The sequence below is a fragment of the Gambusia affinis genome, linkage group LG03, assembly GCF_019740435.1.
Source record: "Gambusia affinis linkage group LG03, SWU_Gaff_1.0, whole genome shotgun sequence".
Lineage (NCBI taxonomy): Eukaryota > Metazoa > Chordata > Actinopteri > Cyprinodontiformes > Poeciliidae > Gambusia > Gambusia affinis.
The window spans coordinates 4,289,944-4,309,725 of record NC_057870.1 but is presented as its reverse complement, the minus strand read 5'-3'; the positions used below and the strand labels follow the sequence as shown (position 1 = coordinate 4,309,725).

At 41.9% G+C, this 19,782-nt stretch overlaps 1 protein-coding gene across 2 annotated transcripts in view; it reads left to right on the top strand.

Annotated features, from left to right (window-relative positions):
- The window catches only part of cux2b (cut-like homeobox 2b), a 125,769-nt gene extending 109,089 nt beyond the window's left edge, over positions 1-16,680 (top strand). For both annotated transcript variants that reach the window (XM_044112775.1, XM_044112776.1), the window contains exons 9-22: positions 1,139-1,187; positions 1,817-1,921; positions 3,317-3,508; positions 3,582-3,640; positions 3,716-3,764; positions 4,009-4,108; positions 5,085-5,714; positions 7,411-7,512; positions 8,400-9,238; positions 11,471-11,636; positions 12,160-12,465; positions 12,542-12,730; positions 12,813-13,089; positions 15,038-16,680. In XM_044112775.1, coding sequence (XP_043968710.1) covers positions 1,139-1,187; positions 1,817-1,921; positions 3,317-3,508; positions 3,582-3,640; positions 3,716-3,764; positions 4,009-4,108; positions 5,085-5,714; positions 7,411-7,512; positions 8,400-9,238; positions 11,471-11,636; positions 12,160-12,465; positions 12,542-12,730; positions 12,813-13,089; positions 15,038-15,839 — 3,865 coding nt within the window. In that variant the 3' untranslated portion in view covers positions 15,840-16,680. The remainder of the gene's footprint in view (positions 1-1,138; positions 1,188-1,816; positions 1,922-3,316; positions 3,509-3,581; positions 3,641-3,715; positions 3,765-4,008; positions 4,109-5,084; positions 5,715-7,410; positions 7,513-8,399; positions 9,239-11,470; positions 11,637-12,159; positions 12,466-12,541; positions 12,731-12,812; positions 13,090-15,037) is intronic.
- Positions 16,681-19,782: the final 3,102 nt, after the last annotated feature.

Sequence of the window (19,782 nt, the reverse complement as noted above, 5' to 3'; positions counted from 1 at the left end):
TCAGTGACTGAGGTGGCTGTTCATATAAAACGTCTCTCTTAATGCACAAGCTCCTTTTCGACCCGTCACTAGCTGCGTTTCTATTACAAATATTTTGCCAATGTCAAGAAAACACAAATTCACAACTGCGGTGTTGAAATGACAGAAATAAAATAAAAATCACATGTGCGTAAGCTTGTTCATGCAGTAGTAAGTCATTAAAATCATGGCCGCCACAGATGTAAACAGTTACATGACATCATATTCATAATTCAGCCACAGAGCTAGGGTTCATCAGCCATCACAGGCGCCGTCTGCGTCTTATTCAGGAATTGGAGCGACAAGGACCTTAAACTTGGGAGCGGCTATATATGTGGCAATTTCACTGAAGAACTTTGGATTCAACACGTACAAGTGACACCATTTTCCTTCCCTCCATAACCAAACATAAAAGTGGGAGTAAAAAATTATTCTTACATGACTGGCCGTTAACAAAAAGTCTTAAATACCAGTGGGACACTGACTAAACTGCATGAAAATCCTCACGTATGGAAGAGTTTGGTTCATTCTGTACGAGTCTAAAATGAAATAATGTACATTGAGCTGAGCAGTGTAAGAAGATGTCTTGCTGTAGATGATTGGTAAGTCAGATGATGCCACATTACAGCATCATCTGTATAAGGTGTGACGCTTGTGATTAGTTGTCATTAGGTTGTTTACTTGAAAGTGTAAATAAAGATTCATTTGATAACTTTTGAAAAGTAAGCATTCAGAGCCTTAAGAGGAAAATTGCAAGTCTACAATATGCAGGTACATATAAGTTTATTTTCTGTTAAACCTTTACTGAACCAGGAAGTCACCTTTGAGATTCCCAATCCCTAGAAGGTTAGTTTATCATTCCTGTGGTAGACTCCTTTAGACGACAATGAATTCTTCTGAACGTTTGCGGTTCCAGGTGCAAAGCTTGTTCTGTTTTCCCCAAACAATGCATGAAAACACTAAAAATGGGGATTTCCTTTGAGGTTTGACATCTCCTGAGGCAGGAACGTCTATTGTCGAGTGTTAGATTTTCCTCCCGGAGGTTTAGCGAACGCCGGCGCTTTCTGTTCGGCGGTGATTCTTTAATCCACTCGTTCTGCCGTGTTTGTGTGTGTTCCAGGAAAGCCGAAGTCGACGCCATCGTGGCGAATCTGGAGAAAGCGAACCAGGTGAGTACAGTCTGTCTGTGTACTGTTCCCCTGATTGAGAAGCTTCTTCGTTAAGGTAATCACTCCTATAATCAAGCCCCAGCTTTAATTAGACACACTCAGCCCCCTCGCCCCGTTCACGCCGCCTCCCCCTCCTCTGAGTGTGTGATTAGTGAGCATAAACTGGAGGCCCAGTTGGTGGGCACACCATGGCAGAGAACGGGAGACCTGCGAGTAGCGATTGATGCCACACAGCTGAACACTGGGGTTCTGGGTTATCTCATTCCCTTGATTGCTTCCCATCCCGGTGATACTTCTTTCTTTTTCTCCTCTTCCTTATTCTCTCTCTTTCTCTCTCTGCTGCTTTCTCTGCCAGCAGCTCCCAGATAAATGTTCTCAAAATGAATCATTAATTAGCAGGCCGGGTGTGACAGAGCAGGTAAACAGTTTGGGGAATAAAGTGGGCTGACTAAACAGCCCCCTCAGCAGAATAAACTCGTGGCTGCACTCGCCTGCTCCGGCCCCGCGCGCGCTCCCCGTCCTCAGCCGGCTCTGAATTCCGATGCTTTTGATTTATGTGCCTCCGCGCGCCTTGATCCTGTCATTAGCCAATTGATGTGGCAGGCGTGTAAAAACGTTTCTGTACGCAGAGAGCAGAAATGGCTCAGAGGGAAGTGGAGCGGCTAAAGGAGCAGCTAGCCAGCGGGGCGGCCGCAGTGGCAGGGAGCTGCCATCCAGCAGAGGGCGCCACCAGGGTAAGCGTGGCGTGAAAAGGTTTAATGCTGTATATTTTCAGCTCAGCTACTTTTATTGACAGATATAGCTGCGGGTTGTTTTAATGCTTAAAGAATCAAAATGCTTCCAGAGTAATAAAACCCAAACACACATTCATCTTTTATATGCCCCATAATGCAGCAAAAAATAAAATCAGCAGAGAACTGGTCCTGCTGTCAGAGAATATCTTTTGGTTTCATGCCTTCATATTTTAATGTGATTGCTGTGTGTTCACTAGTTTGAATACATGACATGCAGCTTATTTTATAGCCACACTTTATCCCATTTTATTAAGAATTCATATTTTCTTTCAATAAGACATAAGGTATGCTACATCTATAAGTGCAAATTCTTCTGAGTCTTGTAAAAATCTTCATAAATAGAGCAAATATTCCTGTTTTTTAATTATTTTAATCATGGGTGTTCTGATAGAGTTTTTGGACCCAAACAGTCCCCCCCAGGATTTTCTAACTATTTATGTGATGCATGTCAGACTTTGTGGAGCTATTTTAGGAATATTTGCGATGAACTTTGTGATTTTTATTTATCAATAAGCACCATCCAAAGCAAGTAGACTGGACACAAACATTTTTATTCTGCAATTTTTGTTACTCGCCATATCTATCCCAGACTTTAACTTGACATCAAGGCTGAGGAAAGAAAGAAAGTTATAAAGAAAGTTGTAATGTTATGAGAACTCCAATGTGAGAAATCTGTCTTATAACCAAGTAAGAAGAGGAATGTTGAGCATCCTGTGACTTTAGCACTGGTTTTACAAATAAGGACCAACTTCATCTGTTTACATATCAGCAGCAGGACATTACATACTAGGACTTTATTCTCATAATTTTATTCATTCATTTATTAGCCTAGTCCTGGTATTCAGAATACCTCTTTTGGAAAAGCTTTATTATTGTTATTCATTTTCCATATTCAACACACACAGCTGCTTCCATAATTTCCTGTCTTGCTAGCGATGTTATGTGCAGTTTGATTTAGCGCCAGGCTAACGTTAGCACGTTTCTTTGTTTTGATATGACTTGTTGATAAGTTGACTTGGAATGTTTTCCCAGTTAATTGTGCCACAACATGTGGAAAAAGTTATTTTATTGCTTCATAAATGAAGCGCTATGTTTTGAGCATTCCTGAATTTAACAGTTAACGTTCCTGATGTTCTCTGCACATTTGCACAATAGAGACACGTCTAGTTAAATTTTTTCAGTTAACCTACATCAGTTACCTAAAAATTAGACCAAGACTTGGACTTTACTCCTCGGGTGCACCTGATGAACCCAGCAGTACTTTCTGTTATTCAGCTTATTTGTTTCCTCAAATGAGACTTGAAGTCTGTTGTCTTTGTCACGATGCCTACGAAGGACAAGAAGGAGAAGAGCGAGCTGCTGTCTGCCCAGGTGGAGGCCGCCTTGCTGGCCAAAGATCGTGAAATTCTTCGGCTTCTTGAAAACATGCAGCGGCTGCAGTTCACGCTGCAGGAAGTTCAAGAGACTTCGTCCAACCAGATCCTGGAGCTGGAGCGCCAGCTGGCGTTCAAGACGGAGGCTGTCGAGGTGAGACGCAACAGGACACAGTGCACAAAATAATCAGTCTCTTCTTATTATAAATATTTTTTTTTTGCCTCAGAGATTAGAGGCTAAACTGCAGTCACAGATGGACTACGAGGAGATTAAAACTGAGCTCAGGTAAAAAAATAAATAACTAAATAGTGGATTTTGTCCCATATAGATCCAATTAAAATCAATTTCCTCTGTCTGTAGCATCCTAAAGGTTATGAAGCTGGCTTCGGTAAACGGCGGCTCGTCCCAGGTATGGGAGCTCCAGCTCACACAGCACTTTGCATATTAAAAATCCTCCATTTACAAAATGAGATGTCTGCTTTCTTCTTAATCATCTGTTAGTGTTTGGGAAGAGAAAATAGCCACTGCAGAGCTATTGAACGCTTCATTGATCCATCACCCATTATAAGGATATCGACAGCCACTGCTATTGATTAATCAGAAATTAACAAGCTTGGCGTGTGTGTGTGTGTGTGTATGTGTATTTTTTATAGGATTCTGCCAAGGCTGCAGAGGTTCTTTTGTTAGATAAAGATGTCTTTCTTCCATCTCACAAGTACATGGGAGATAAAACCCGACTATTGCACAGTAATGGTAAGCTTCACTTCCTGTCTGCTGCTAGAGTTCAGTGCTGTGAAAACATTACATGTCCTCTTCCAGATTTCTTCTTTCTGCACTTTTGTTACACTTTGTATGTTTTAAAAGTGTAAAAAGAAAAGCAATATAATGTAGCAAAGATAATCTGATTAGTGGGCGACATTCTTAGCGCTGTCAATCAACCTTGTGTACACACTACTCACACCCTCCTCCTTGTTCTTTGCTTTGCTACAGCTGTTTCACAACATCAGTGCCAGCTGTGAATGCTAAAGCTAGTTAGCATAGCCAACGATAACAGCGGTTAAACAGTTTTTCTGTAACGTTAGCTTCTTTCTCCACCAGGTCGGGATTCTCTTGTTAGAAATTTTTTATCTTAATGGAGCTTAATGAAATAATGAATGACCATTAGCACCTTGAGCAGCTCATACACAAGCTTGATTGACGGTCCTAAAACCCTCCTCCCATATCTGATTGGTTGTTTTTGACTGGGAGTGGTGTGTTTCTGCAGATGGCAGTAGAACCACAGGGCTCTATTTTTCACAGATAATTTGTCTAATGTTATGCTGTTCCAACACAGTGACAATTGTATAAAAAAAACAATCAACATATTGTTCATAAAAGTTACAAACTACAACTTTAATAAAAGACGGTAATCATTTGAAAACTGCTTTTCTATTTTCTGAGGTTTCTTGTCCTGCTGCCTTTTTGTCTCCACCACCTTTTATTGAGTTTAGTGCAGAACGTTGTGGACATTTGAGAACTTTGACACCATCTTAAAACTTAAAAACAAAAAACAAAGGAAAAGAAAAGAAAAGAAGAGGTGTTCAGACTCAGCTGAATCTGGTGTCAATTTTTAGAATAAATTTCTGCAAGATGCAGTTTGAATCTGCAAGGCGAGAAGGAAGGTCATTGATATTCCTTACCACCTGTTATCACATCGAGAGCAACGAGACTCTGTTTTTCCTCTGATCAGACGATGACCGCTCGGATGACGCAGGGAAGGAGGTGAGCAGGCCGCCCGGCTCCCATTCCTCCTCCTCCCAGGCGGAGAGCCGTGCCTCCCCCAGCCCCGGCCCCCCCACCCTGAACGGGTCCTCCTCGGGCCTCGACCTCCCCCGTCCCTTCTCGGCGTCGCCGTGCTCCGGAGACAGGATGTCAGGAGACCACATCCTCCACAAGCAGCTCCTCTCCCCACACTTCAAGAAGGAAGGCATCATGGCTTTCCCCACCGCCCTCTATGCAGCGAAGGTCGCGCTCATGTCGGCCACGCAAGGGTCCGGGGGCGCCGGCGGTATGGACGCCGGCCTGCCCAGCGACCAATCGGAAAGCGGCAGCTCGACGGCCGGCGACGAGGACCAGCTGGACACGGCGGAGATCGCCTTCCAGGTGAAAGAGCAGCTGTTGAAGCACAACATCGGCCAGCGAGTGTTTGGCCACTATGTGCTGGGCCTGTCCCAGGGGTCGGTCAGCGAAATCCTGGCCAGACCCAAACCCTGGAGGAAGCTGACGGTGAAGGGCAAAGAACCTTTTATCAAAATGAAACAGTTCCTCTCTGATGAGCAGAACATCCTGGCTCTGAGGACCATCCAGGTCCGGCAGAGAGGTGAGTGGAAAACCCTTCGGCAGGCGGTTCTGTTCAGATAAACTCTGTCTGGCTGCAGTTGACACTAAATGCCTCTTGTATTAACTTGTACTTTGTACTTTTCAGAGATATTCTTATTGTTATATACGCGTGTACTGTTTGTTGCTATGGTTTCTCAGTTTTGCTGGGTTTTTTAGATTTTTTTTTCTCTCTTCATGGAGGTCTATATGCAGACTTCTATGGTGTTATCTTGTGCTATCCTCTCATCCTTCTTTCTCTCTTTTACTCTAATCTCTTTCTTTCTCTTTAAACCTTTTCTCTGAACTTTCTCCCTTTCTTTTCTCCTTCTCTTTCCCATCTCCGTGTCCTTTGTATTTGAAATAAATCCAAAGCAATTTCCAATAAAATTTAGATAAACATCAAGTGGAGCATCATGGCAAAAGATGTAATGCTCAACTTGTAAAAGTAAATTTGTTGAGCCACAATATTTGCGTGTACAGCACAAATGTTCACTGAAGTCAAACAAAATACAATTTCGTAATTGAGGTGTTTCCATTAAATACAAAATGCAATTAAAATCACATGAGAATAAGTTTGTTCACGAGTAAGACTTTTAAAAACATGTCACTCCATGATCTCTCAACTACTTCCTGTCGTCTTCGTGGTTTGTGTCAGTGGCAACATCTTGGTGTTGATCATGTCACTGGTGTGATGCTAACCAAATGCTTGTGTTGCAATTTTGTTAAATAAACCAATTTTGACACGGCAAATAAATAAATACATAAATTCACCCAAGGACAAAAACTTTTATTAAAAAACTTGAGTTCTTTCAAAATTGTTTCCATTAAGAAGATTTATTTTCCAAATGTCCAATTGTGGAAATATAGTCAATAGAAAGGCAGATATTGGACAGGATACATATAAAGACAACTGTATAAATAGAAAACATTCAATGCCTTGTGAAAGTACTCCCACACCTTATTTCTGTGTATTGTGCCATCCTTGGAGCTGGTGCCTTTCTCCAGCAGCCATTAGGCGAGAGGCGGGGTGAATCCATAACAGGATCACACACACAATTTAGAGAAAAACAAATGACCAAATAATGGTGTTTTTTTGACTGTTGGAGGAAGCCGCAGTACCAGGAGGGAATCGTTTCATTTCCTTCCACTTCAAAGTTGAGCACCACTTTGTGTTAAGTAATCACATAGCATCCAACTAAAACATTATAGTTTGCGGCTGTGATGTGACAAAATGGAAAAAACACAGAAAGGATATGAAAACTTTTGTAAGACACAAAAAACAAAATATTTTCTACCACAAATGACCCAACCAACCAAAGGTGTTTGAAAACATTTCTTTAATCGTTTTTTAGAGAACCTAGTAGTTTTTTGGTCTTTTTCCATACAGATGTGATATTTCTCCTGGACCTGTGTACACCTTAATCCACCTGGACCACATCCTTGACTTCGTCACAACTTCCTCTGGCATGTTTATAGTGTTACTTCTAAACTTTGTTTTCTCCCTAGATTTACAGCGTTTGAAAGTTGAGCTTCCCGTATACTGCAACCTCAGACAGCACGCGCTCAAAGGCAGCCATTGATCTACCAGTCAAAAGCAAAGCCTTGGAACTGCTCTCTGATCAGCCATCCCACTCACCCCCACCCTCCTCTCTCTCTCTCCCTCTCCTTCTCTCTCTTTCTGTTACCCTCTGTGGCAGGGAGCATCACTCCACGCATCCGAACTCCTGAAACTGGGTCAGATGACGCCATTAGGAATATCTTGGAGCAGGCCAAGAAGGAGATCCAGTCACAGAGGGGAGGTAAGGATAAAGACTACGAGCCACGAGTCACAGTTGACAGCTAAATTGATTGGGTTTTATTTTTAAATTGACTGACTTTTGTATCTATTTTGATCGCTGCTTTAAAGCTGCAGTTTGTAACTTTTAGATCATTATTTCCCCATATTTATTGCATCTCTCACCGTGTTGTCAGTTTATTATGAGACAGATAATCTAGGGGAAAAAATTTAGCTTCTCCACCTCCTCCCTGAGCTGCTAATGTTGTCTGGAAAAATCCACCGTTCTCAGTCAAAAACAACCAATCAGAGCCAGGAGGAGGGGCTTAGCGCTGTCAATCATCCTCTTGTACACTGTGTGCTACTGGTGGAAAAACATCTTACCGTTACAGAAAATCTGTTTGTCCGCTGCCATCGGTGGTTGTGCTAACTAGCCTTAGCATTCATGGCAGGCTATGTTGTAGTGAACCAGGACCACTGCAGGCCTTAAAGTGATTAACAGCTCGAAGGCCCTCCCCCCTTCTCTGATTGGCTGATTCTGAGTGGTGCAAATCTCCAGTTGGTATTTAATTATAGCTCAGTTTTTTCACAGATTATCTGTCTTATTATGATCATTTTAGCAACCATATAAAAACAATAAAAAAAAGTTACATAGTGCATCTTTAATGGATCTGAGTTGTAGTGGTCATTTAGAATGTGTGTGGGTTTTTTTTTATTCAGCAATTTCTGCATACAAACAAATATAACATAATAGCAAACAGAGGTACTAACCTAGAAAATAACCAAGGACATATAAGAAAAAACAACAACAAAAAGGGTACGAATTAAAATGGATAAAAAACAAAATCCAAAACATTACCAAGTGGTGTCACAACAAACATGGAGTTGTTTTTTTCTTTTTTTCTTGATTAGGTGATGGGAAGTCGTCTCTGAGCAGCTCATCTGGCCGAAGCAGCAACGGAGCGGGCAGCAGCTCTGATGAAACCATAAAGAACATCCTTGAGCAGGCCAGGAGGGAGATGGAGGCCCAGCAGCAGGCGCTCATGGAGATGGAGGCCTGCGGAAGGTCGTCCGCCGCCAGCTCTGGTGTCCAGGTGGAGCGCCTGGGGCCCCCAGAGCGCTCCAGAGTCCTGCCGTTGCCCATCTCCATCAAACAGGAGGACGGGGGATGCATCGCCGTGTGCATGGCCAACTCCATCAGCAGCCCCCAGACGCCGCTCAGCGTCCTCTCCCCGGCCGCTTTCGTTCAGAACATCATCCGCAAAGTCAAGTCGGAGATCGGCGAAGCCGGCACTTACTTCGATCAGCACTGGTCTCATGAGCGGGGGACCATGATACTGAGCGGCGGCGGCTCCTCCCGGCCCTTTAGTTCCGTCTCGCCCTCCTTGTCTTCCTCCTCCTCCGGCCCCCCCACGCTGTCCCGCACCTGGCCCCGCCTGGAGAACGGCGACGGCCTCGCCAACAGCGAGGAGGTTTCCAACGCCGACGACGAGCTGGGCCTGGGCCGGCCCGTGGAGGTGAAGGTGGAGTCAGACACCTCGGTGAGCGGCGAGTCCCCCGGACCCAGTCCGGGCCGTCTGTCCTACTACCCGTCATACATCCCGCGTACCCTGAAGCCCACCGTGCCCCCCCTGACGCCGGAGCAGTACGAGATGTACATGTACCGAGAGGTGGACACCCTGGAGCTGACCAGGCAGGTGAAGGAGAAGCTGGCGAAGAACGGCATCTGTCAGAGGATCTTTGGAGAAAAGGTGCAAAGTTCATCATTATCATCTGTTAATCCTCAAAGAACAATAAAAGCTTTCTGTATGCAGGCATCTATTCTTGCCACAATAAATTTTGCTGGACGATAAATTTTCCCAGTATTTATAGCGATAAATGATAATGTTGTTGTTTCCAGACAATTTTCAATTAAAAATGATAGTAGCATAATTGTGCTAGTACACCTTTTTAGGCATGTCACAATAACAAATTTTACCAGACAATAAGTTTTCCCAGGTATTATTATGATAAAGCATCATGTTGTTTTGAGACCATTTTCGCCCTTTCAAAGACTAATAAACTTTCACTTTGTACACACTGAAACTGGAAGACACTTTAAATAAAAAACAATACATAAAAAGGAAATAACATAAATCAAATGGATTATGGAGTCTCTAAAAAATACTGCCTTTCAAAAAATTCATATATTTTTTTGTCTGAAAAGTTACTGGATATAGTCACAAAGTTGCTAAGTTGGCAACAGACTGTTGTTAACACAGACGTGACCTGTTGAGTGAGTGTGTCGCTCAGACCAGAGCTAAAGGGGACAGTGGCTGATACTCAGACCGTTGAACATGTAAATATCGGCCAATCTCCCAAAATTAAGGAAATAATGGCATTTTTATTGGTGCACCAACAAACCCAATCACACTCAACTGATCACTGCCTTGTTCTATGACACATGTTTCATTTCATCTCAGTTGTGATGCTTTTACTTTGTAATTAAAGGTATCATTTGCGATTTCTGATTTTAGGTTATTGGCAGGTAAGTTTATATCTTACGTGCATTGAATAACTATTTTGGTTTCATCACTTGGTATCGATCTAAAACAAGTTTGTCCAAGAAGTTGAAGAGAAACCAGAGTGAAGTTTTGCTGTCATGAATCAACTCAGATCACAAAATCATAGCAGTGATTAGTTTTAACACTGTTTAGCAAACCTTTACATCAGCGTTAAATTTGCATTTATTTAGAAGCGGATGATAATTTTATGTTAGACAAACATGAAACGTGTGCCTTAGAAGGGAACATGTAGAGTTTCTGTTTAACTCTGTTGTGAAAGTGGTACAAAAAGCATAAAATTACAGTAGTGTAAATAATCTTTGACTTTTATGTAAATAACCAACCACTGCAAATAAAAGTTTAAAAGTTCATAAAACAACGTTTTATAAATTACTGTTATTTTCTTGAGAGTGGAGTTGATTTAAAAGACAGTCAAACTTTCGCTCTTAGCCTCTTCCAGACTTGCAATTAGCTTTGTCCTCCAGGACATTCTTATCTGGAATTATATTTAATGACGATGCCAAAAGAGTTATCCTCTGCAGGTAAGATGTTAACCGCTTATATAACCTTTTAAATGAACTTTACTTGAAAATATTCTTTAACGTTTTTCTTTTCCGGGCTCCCCGTGGCCTAATTTGAACTTATAATAGCTGTAAATGATGTCAGAATAAATGAACCAAAGGAAAAATGTTGAATCCTGAATTAAAAGAGGCATTTCTACCTGTAGAATATTGTTTTAAACACTGAAGATCAAATAACATTGAGATTGTTGTTGAAAAGTGTGTGTGTGTGTGTGGGTGTAGATTCAACTTTTACCTTTAAGTAAGGGATGTTCAAATAGATCAATATATAACTGAATTTAACAACAAGCTATTATAAAACACTTACATAATCAAGTATACTGCAGTTTTAAAAACAAGGAGAATGTATTTTTTGAGTTATTAAATCACATTTTTTTGCTCTGGAGTTTACTTCTCAATCAGAATTATAACGGCTGTACAATGCACAAATTATTTGTGGTACACTGTCTCCCTCTGGTGGCATTCTACTGCAAGTGGTCTAATATTTATCTTTAGAGCACCAGGATTTCCTTTCACCATTAAAATAACAAATATTGCGATTGGCTGACTTAAATAGTGAACATCATTTTATTTCTATTCAATAAATGCATCGAAACTGGGCACCTCTTCTATATTCAACCATCATTCTTTGTAAAGGTATTAACCAACGGCATCAACTTTAATATATAAAAATAAGGTCAATATACTTTGATGCAAAAATCGGAAGAATTTGGAAATTCCTTCATGTTTTCTCTTTTATGTGTTACAGTCCTTAGAATAAAAAAAATCTGTAATAGTAAAGACAGGTAAGAGTCTTTGCCTGGTGGGCCACAAAGACAGATTTGTATTCCTAACATGTCGTTCTGTTTGTGCTGAACAGGTTCTGGGTCTCTCTCAAGGCAGCGTCAGTGACATGCTGTCACGTCCCAAACCCTGGAGCAAGCTGACCCAAAAGGGCCGGGAGCCCTTTATCCGCATGCAGCTGTGGCTACTGGACCAGCTGGGCCAGAGCCTCAGCCAGCCTCCGAACCAGGGCCACACTCAAGGTGAGGATCCACACACAGGCAACGTGCAAAAGTACCATATTCTCCAGACTATAAGTCGCTCCGGAGTACAAGTCTCAGAAGACAAAAAAAGGGTCATGAAGAGGGGAAAAAAACGTAGTAGTTGCATTTATTTAGAAACATAATGGAGGCCTAGTCCATGTTGATGAAAAGCTCTGGTGACATCTTGTGTTCAGTTGCTTCTTAACAAACTTGCTGAAATTGTCGGCTTTGGTTTGAAAGTTCAGACAGTTTCTGAATCACCGATATCTGTGCTCTAAATCAGAGTGGTCAATAACAACTTTGCTCCGCCAGTGCTTTGACAATCTGGGCCGCCCTGTCAGATATTCCAAGAGTTTGATTAAAGAGGACTAAGCTGGATGGGTGTGAATGTATCCTTATAGTCTTGGAAGTACGGTATCAGAACCACTTTATATGCTGCACTAACAAAACCTTTTGACGTTAGCAGCTACCTTACAGGAAGACAAATACTATTGTAACCCACATGAAATATTCTTAATTCCAGATAAAAGTCCCGTAACAGCTCAGTCCTGTCCTTCCCCACCGCCCAGTCCGGCAGAAAGCAACCCGAGTCCAGTGGCTGAGCCGGTCAGTCTCTCACTGGAGAGCAGCAAAGAGAACCAGCAGCCTCAAAGCCTTGGTTTGGGGTTGCCCAGCCACCCAGAAGGTGGGAAATCTACTTCCAGTCTCATGGGCCTGCATCAGCCTACGACCCCATTAGGAATCCAGGAGCTGGTGGCCATGTCTCCAGAGCTAGATACTTACGCCATCACCAAGAAGGTCAAGGAGGTGCTAACAGACAACAACCTTGGTAAGTCTGAGTTTACTATTCCCTCTGGAGGGGCAGGAACCGTTTTAATGCAACATCTGCCACTTGGTTTTGACAGGCCAGCGTCTTTTTGGGGAGACCATCTTGGGTCTGACTCAAGGGTCGGTGTCTGACCTGCTCTCCAGGCCTAAACCTTGGCACAAACTCAGTCTAAAAGGCCGGGAACCCTTTGTCCGCATGCAGCTATGGCTCAATGATCCGCACAATGTGGAGAAGTTGAGAGTCATGAAAAAGATGGAGAAGAAAGGTGGGGACCAAGACCTACTTATGGTTTGAAGTTTGCGTGCCGGTTGTGTAGCCTAATCTCAGTGGATGTTTGTGCTTGCTAGCTTACCTGAAGAGGCGGTACGGTCTGCTGAGCACTGGCTCTGACAGCGACTCGCCCAGCACTCGCTCCGAGTGTGTGAGTCCGGCCCTCGCCTCGTTGGACTTGTGTCCCTTCAGCCAGGTAAAGAAGCCTCGGGTGGTGCTGGGAGCCGAGGAGAAAGAAGCCCTGAGGAAAGCGTACATGCAGGAGCCGTACCCGTCCCAGAACACCATCGAGATGCTGGCGTCGCAGCTCAACCTCAAAACCAACACTGTCATCAACTGGTTCCACAACTACAGGCAAGGCCGATTGTATTCATCCTGTTCAGTAAACACCTTGTTCCAAATTATTATGCAAATTGGATTTAAGTGTCATAAAGATTAAATTTTTTGTTGTGCTATCAAATTTATAGATGGTATTGTGTGTCAGGGCTCTTTGAATCACTATCATTAATTTCAGAGAGCTTGTTGATTAGTTTGTCTGGTGAGCTCAATTAAAAGAAATCTACTTAAGAAGGATGTTCCACATTATTTAGCACGCCACAGGTTTAAAAAGCAACATGGGAAAGAGAAAGGATCTCTGCTGACAGAAATCATCAGATAGTGTAGTGCCGTATGACAATGTATGAAAACATTAGATATTTAACGCAAACTGAACCATTATTGTACTGTGAAGAGAACAAAGATGGGTTTGTACAGATAAAGGCATCATGAATAAGGTTTCTGTTAGACTAATTCATCGGATTAAGAGAGCAGCTGTTAAAATGCCCTTAAAGCAGCAAACAGTGATTTGAAGCTGCTGGTGCCTCTGGAGCCTCAAGGTGGAGGATCCTCCAGAGGTTTGTGGTGCATGAACCTACTATTGGGCCCCTAACCAGAGCTCACAAGCAGAAACGGTCTCAGTGGATCTAGCCAGACATGAAGATTCATTTTCAAACAGTCTTGTCCCTGGATGGTCCAGATGGATGCAGTAGTGGATTGGCGGTGGACGGCCACCACATCCCAACATGGCTGTGACGTCAGCAAGGAGGTGGTGGAGTCATGCTCTGGGCTTAAATCACGGGGAGAGAATCATTGGTCGACCCCTTCAGAGTCCATGAATGTGTGAAAATGACCTCAGCAAATTATATGGACTTTCTGACTGATCACTTTCTTTCATGGTCCAAAAAGAAGAGCTGAACCTTCAGTAGCAAAATAATTTTCGTCATGAGAATGAACCATTGCATGCTGCAAGGAATCCCACTGTGTCATTGGCTGCTATGGGCATAAAAGTGGAGAAACTCATGGTGTGGTCACCATCCTCCTCTGACCTCTGACCTCAACCCTATGGAGAACCTTTGGAGTTTCCTCAAACAGAAGATCTGAATGCAGTTCATATCAAACAGCTCTGGGAAGATATTCTGACATCCTGCAAAGAAATTCAAACAGAAACTTTCCACAAACTCACAAGTTCAATGGATCAAGAATTGTGCTGTGATATAAAAGAAGGTTCTATGTTAACATGTAACTCGTCTGTTTAGATGTTTTTGATTGAAATAGCTTCTAATTTTAGTACATGTGATCACTTGATGCTGCACATTCAAAGAATGACCATTTGCAGTTCTTTATAATCCATAAAATGTTTAGATAATCTGCTGTGCATATTAATTTGGAACATTTTGAGTTTCTTATTTTTGAAAAAAAAAAAAACTGTTCTCATGGGGAGCTTCAGTAAAATTTGATTTATACTGTAATAGTTCATGACTTGAAAATTATACTGACCATCATTTGCGTTGACTATTTAAGAAAATCTGAGAAAATATCACTTGCATAATGATTTGGAACATGGTGTATGAATAAAACACAGTTTCTTTTAAAAGTATTCTCACTTCTTGAGGTTTCAGTATTGTTCAGTCTGACAACAGCCTCAAACTTCAATGCATTTTATTAGGATTTGATGTGACCAGTGTTGTCGAAGTCATTTTGAGCTGTATCAAGATCATGAATGTCCTCGAAGGGCCGGTTCTGGTAGAGCGTATTGAGAAACCACCTAACTGTTGAAATATGACTAAATAACTTCCTCTTCATTCAGTGGGAGCTTCTTAAAGTTAACAAAATTGAACATCTTTTCACATTGATGTAATTTGGGCATATACAGATAAAAACTGCCTGGTTTTGGGAGTACGGACATTTTTGCAAGGCACTGTAAACTTCAATATTTCTGTCTGTACTTTTAGAGACTTTTTCTAAATAAAATGTGTATATGCAGGTCCAGGATGAGGCGTGAAGTGCTGATGGGCGGTCTTCCAGATAATGACACAGACGCCGAGCCCAATAGCTACTCCCCCTCAGCAACACGGAGTCCCAACTCCGATGGCGAAGACAAGAGACTGCTGCTGCCCTCAGGACAAACCCACCCCGGCCTTCCTCTTAGCACTACCGACGCACTGCCTCACGTTAAACAGGAGGCAACTTACAGGGAAGAGGACAGCATGGATGGAAGGGAAGGGTCACAGAAAGAAGTCGGAGTGCAGTGTTTTCCCGCCACCATGTCGTTGTCCCCTTTGAAAACCGAGCACGAAGACTCCGCCTCAGGCTGCCGCGAGCCCCACCTGGCCTGCCAGAGCCCCATGCAGGAGGAGGGCGCGTGCAACCAGATTCAGGGACTCCACCTCGGCGCTGCGTCCACGGACGGCCTGCAGCGAGCCAACAAGTCCAGGTACGATGGAGAAGAATCCGGGGAGTCGCCCATTGACCCGGTCAGCTTCAAGGCTTCGTCGGAGCCGTGCCGCAGCAGCCTGGAGGTCTCGCTGAACTCGCCGTCCGCCGCGTCATCACCCGGCCTCATGATGTCCGTCTCCCCCGTGCCCTCCTCCTCCGCGCCCATATCGCCCTCGTTGCCCAACCAGGCAACAAGCGCCATGGACGCTAACCCGCTCCCTCCATTCCAAGGCCCCAAACTCAACAGAAGCACTCAGAGACGCAACGAGAAAATGGCCAACCTCAATAACATCATCCACAGGCTGGAGAGGGCAGCCAATCGAGAAGAAACACTGGAGTGGGAGTTTTAGGGCCTGCTTTGGCATGTTTCATCCAGAAAGACTGCTGCTGCACACAACGAGGAAGAAAAGTTGGATGGAACCTTCCGGACCTGAACGGAGCCTGGCTCCTTGAGGCAGTTCATCTTGGACTGGAAACAGGAATCTAGAGGAGAACACGAAGCTGAACTTCCTACAATAATTTAAGAGTTAAAAAAAAAATTTATAAAAATGTATTTGTTTTAGTTTTTTTTTTTCTTTTGATAATGCATACTACTTTGAAATGTATGTGACAGCGCTAGCTGTTGTTTTAACTTATTGGACTTGACATGAAGACTTTTGCAGCTATGGTGTCATTTAATGTACACTGAAGTTCTGAAGATTGCCACTGGGTGAGATTAAAAAAAAGACCTGTCTTAAGCCATTAAAAGCACTATGTCTATTTGAAAAAAAAAAAAAAAAGACACTGACCAAATTTGCTACTTTTTGAATAGCAGTTTTTCGAATTTTGTCTGTCAGACTGGACAGTTTAAGTCAAGTAACGTGAATTCCAATTACTGACTGAGGGATAGTCCTTTAAGACTCTAAATATACAACACCTTGTATGTACTTAGTTTCTTGGTGATATGTTTTGAAATCTTTGTAACTCACACGTATAAAATGTGGTTGTACATGTTGTAGAATTGTCTGCAATAGCCTTCTCTAAATCTGATGTAGCATGGTACTCACCTGACCCTGTTATCCTCTGTAGTTAGTCACCTGTGATTATACTTGAGCGAAAACGAACAAAAAAAAAATGAGGTTACACAACAAATAGTTGAAAAGCCTGCAAAAAAGGAAAAAACGTTAAACAAAGGAATATAAGTGTTTTATTTTATTTTTCTCTCTTTTTCTTTTTTTTAAAGAATACTTGAGGTTTACAGTTTCGGGCCCTTGTACTTTTTGGTTAAATGTGAAAGCTGCGCTTCACTTTAGCCCAGTTTACACAGTTTCTTTCAGACTTACCTCTTCGACCCTCTAAGGCACTGGTTCTCAGACCGTAAACAGGCCAAGACACACGGAGCTTGGTTTACCTCAGATTAGGTTCACACACATCACGCTACGATCATGCATTTCATGAACAGAAACATGAACCACGACAGATTTGAGTCAGCAGAGGAGGAGCGCTCTGCCTTCTGCTACAGGACACTTCGCCCCGTCTACTAATTTGTACCTCTGGATTGCACCCCCTCACTTAAACCATCGCAAATGTTTATTTACCTTTGTACTTAATAGGCACAAACTGCTAACTAGATATCTACGTATACTGAAGTTTAAGAAAAAAGTTCTGATTTCAAAACCGAGACACCCAATGCCAGATTTACAAAGATTGAGTCTCTGGGCTAGAGCCAGGTTTGGTACCCAATAATAAAAATATCGTACTTATGAAAATTACAATTAGGCCTGTCAACATTAATGCACTGATCTAATATTACATCATTAATATTACATAATGCAGATTTATCGGCTTTCCTATTTTGACCTAATAGCCTCTCTTGTGTGGAAGATCACCTCGTTCCAGGCTGCGCGTTACATGGTCTTGTACTGTGGTCAACAATGCAGATTTCTGCAGTAGCTCCATGTTGTCCTAAAAAAATAACAAAAACAAAATTAACGTCATAATTTTTGAATACTTGAGATTTATAAAAGCAATCCTAAATATTAATGCTGTTGACCTCATGTGGGTTCAGGAGTTATATAAAACTCATGGGAATTTGTTGAATGCAAAACATTCATAAAAAATAAATATTTGGCACTCCCCCCCCAAAAAAAATTGGTGCCCTGGGCTACTGCCCATTTAAGCTCTTTCTAAAGTCTGGCCCAGAAGACGCCAGATGATGTGATACCAGTATTCCTCTGACGGCATGAAGCAGGGCTGCCTGTCTCCCAGGTGTTGCTGCACACTGCCAGTCAGCTGGCCTAGTTAAAGCCCCTATTTTGTTCTCATACCTACAGAAAACTTATTTCAAGTCACATATAGACAGCTGTGGCATAGAAACTAAAAGAGCGCCATGTCTCATTTGCATTAATGCAGTTTTAAAAGTGCAGTTGTAATTTTTTCTAAATAAAAACCTTTACATAATTTGTTTAATTACAGCTTAGCCATGTTGTTTTATTGCTAAAGCTTATAAAATTTAAGTCTCATTGTGGTCTCGAAGTATAAATTATATTTATGAATGAAAAACAGAAAAATGCCCAAATCACATAATTTAATTTCACACTTGAGCTCAAAACTATTCATACCGCTGGCAGATTTAGATTCTAATTTACTTTCATTGAAACAAGAGGGGAGTTTTTTTTCTGCCAAGAAGTTATACAGCTATCTCTCAAGAGTTAGACAGTACAAAGGGTAGCATTTTGAAAAAAAAAAAAATTTACAAAATAAATGGCATGTCAAAAATTATTTATACCCTTCTCAATGATAAAAGTAAAACTATGAGCAGCTTTTTGCATGTTTATCTTTACTATTTTTATGATGAGCTCCAACTCTTTGAGATTGGAAGGCCTCCTTACCATCACCCTAATCTTCTGCTCCTTCCAGATTCTCAGGCATGTCAAGCTCATTTTCATTTTAGGCCACATCAAGATCAAGAATGCTGGATTGAGTTGATAAAATTACTCAATTACAAACTGTTAAAATATGAATAAATAGCCGTCTTAACAACTGATGAGATCCTCTTAAAGTTACATATTGAACAGATTTTCCACCTTTGTGGAATTTGGCAAAATACAGAAAAAAACTACAGGGATTTGATTTATGAAATAATATTCTATTTGAAATTATGTTCTACTCAAAGGTTTTATTTGTAGTCTAGAAGGCCCCATAAAAGCTTCTCTTGGGCCAGATGTGGCCCGCAGACCTTGAGTTTGACACATGCGCTGTCTGATTAAAGTCTGGGCCACTCTGAAACGTGACACGTTTCACGTAGAAGAAACATGATGTTGAAATTAAAAGATGAAAATGGAATCTAAATCTGCCGGATTTATAAACGTATTTTATTGTGTTCAGAAAACTTTATTTCACTTTTTTTTTCTCATGTATTTGGGTTTCCGATTCCCATTTTGGTTTATTTCTTTACGAAATAAGACAAATGTAGCCTCCTTTTCAATCTAAACTAGCTCCTGCAAGTATATAACATTTATTCATCCACTGTTATTAATAAACAAAAATGAACAAATTGCTAGCTTCTGTTTTGTAGGGGAGAAAAAAAAGCTGAGTATGCAACGACCAAAACTTCCAAGGTATAAAATGGCGAAGGGGCGAAGTGAGCCTCTGTTTAGTGGCTCAGATGAGCGTTCCCTCCACAGGGAACCAGCAGGAAGCAGGGTGCGTGGGAAATTTCTCTTTCGTATGTGTACAGATGCTCTTAACGGGTAACTTCTGACTGAGTTCCCGTTCTCTGAACGGGCCTCTCCCAGTTGTGAGAATAAATGACACTTAATGGAACAGCGGCCGAGCGCTGCAACATGGTCAACGTGGGCCAACAGTAACACTGCTGAGACTACAGCTCGGTATATCAGAAGGCATGATGCTTGTCATCATCCTAAAACCCTTCAGTCTGTAAGTACAGTATATTAAAGCGCACCCTCCCTACCCCCCCGCATATTATCTTTGACCACTCGTATATTGTGTCTGTAGCCGTTTCTTTGTCATGCTTGCAGGATGTTCTTTATGTATTTTGCCTCTATTTTATACTCTGAACACTTACCTAGATATCCAATACCTCCTGTATGAACTACTCGCAGCACTTAGATTTTTGAGAATTGTGGGAACTCCGAGAAATCTTTTCCAGTATGAGCGTCATCCTTACTTAGCGTCCACAAGTCTTGCCTTTACTGTATTGTTGGATTTGGTAGTAAACACTTGCACATGTCTACATAGTTCAGAGGACTCGGATTGTATTATGTAGAGCTATATATATTACACAATAAAAAA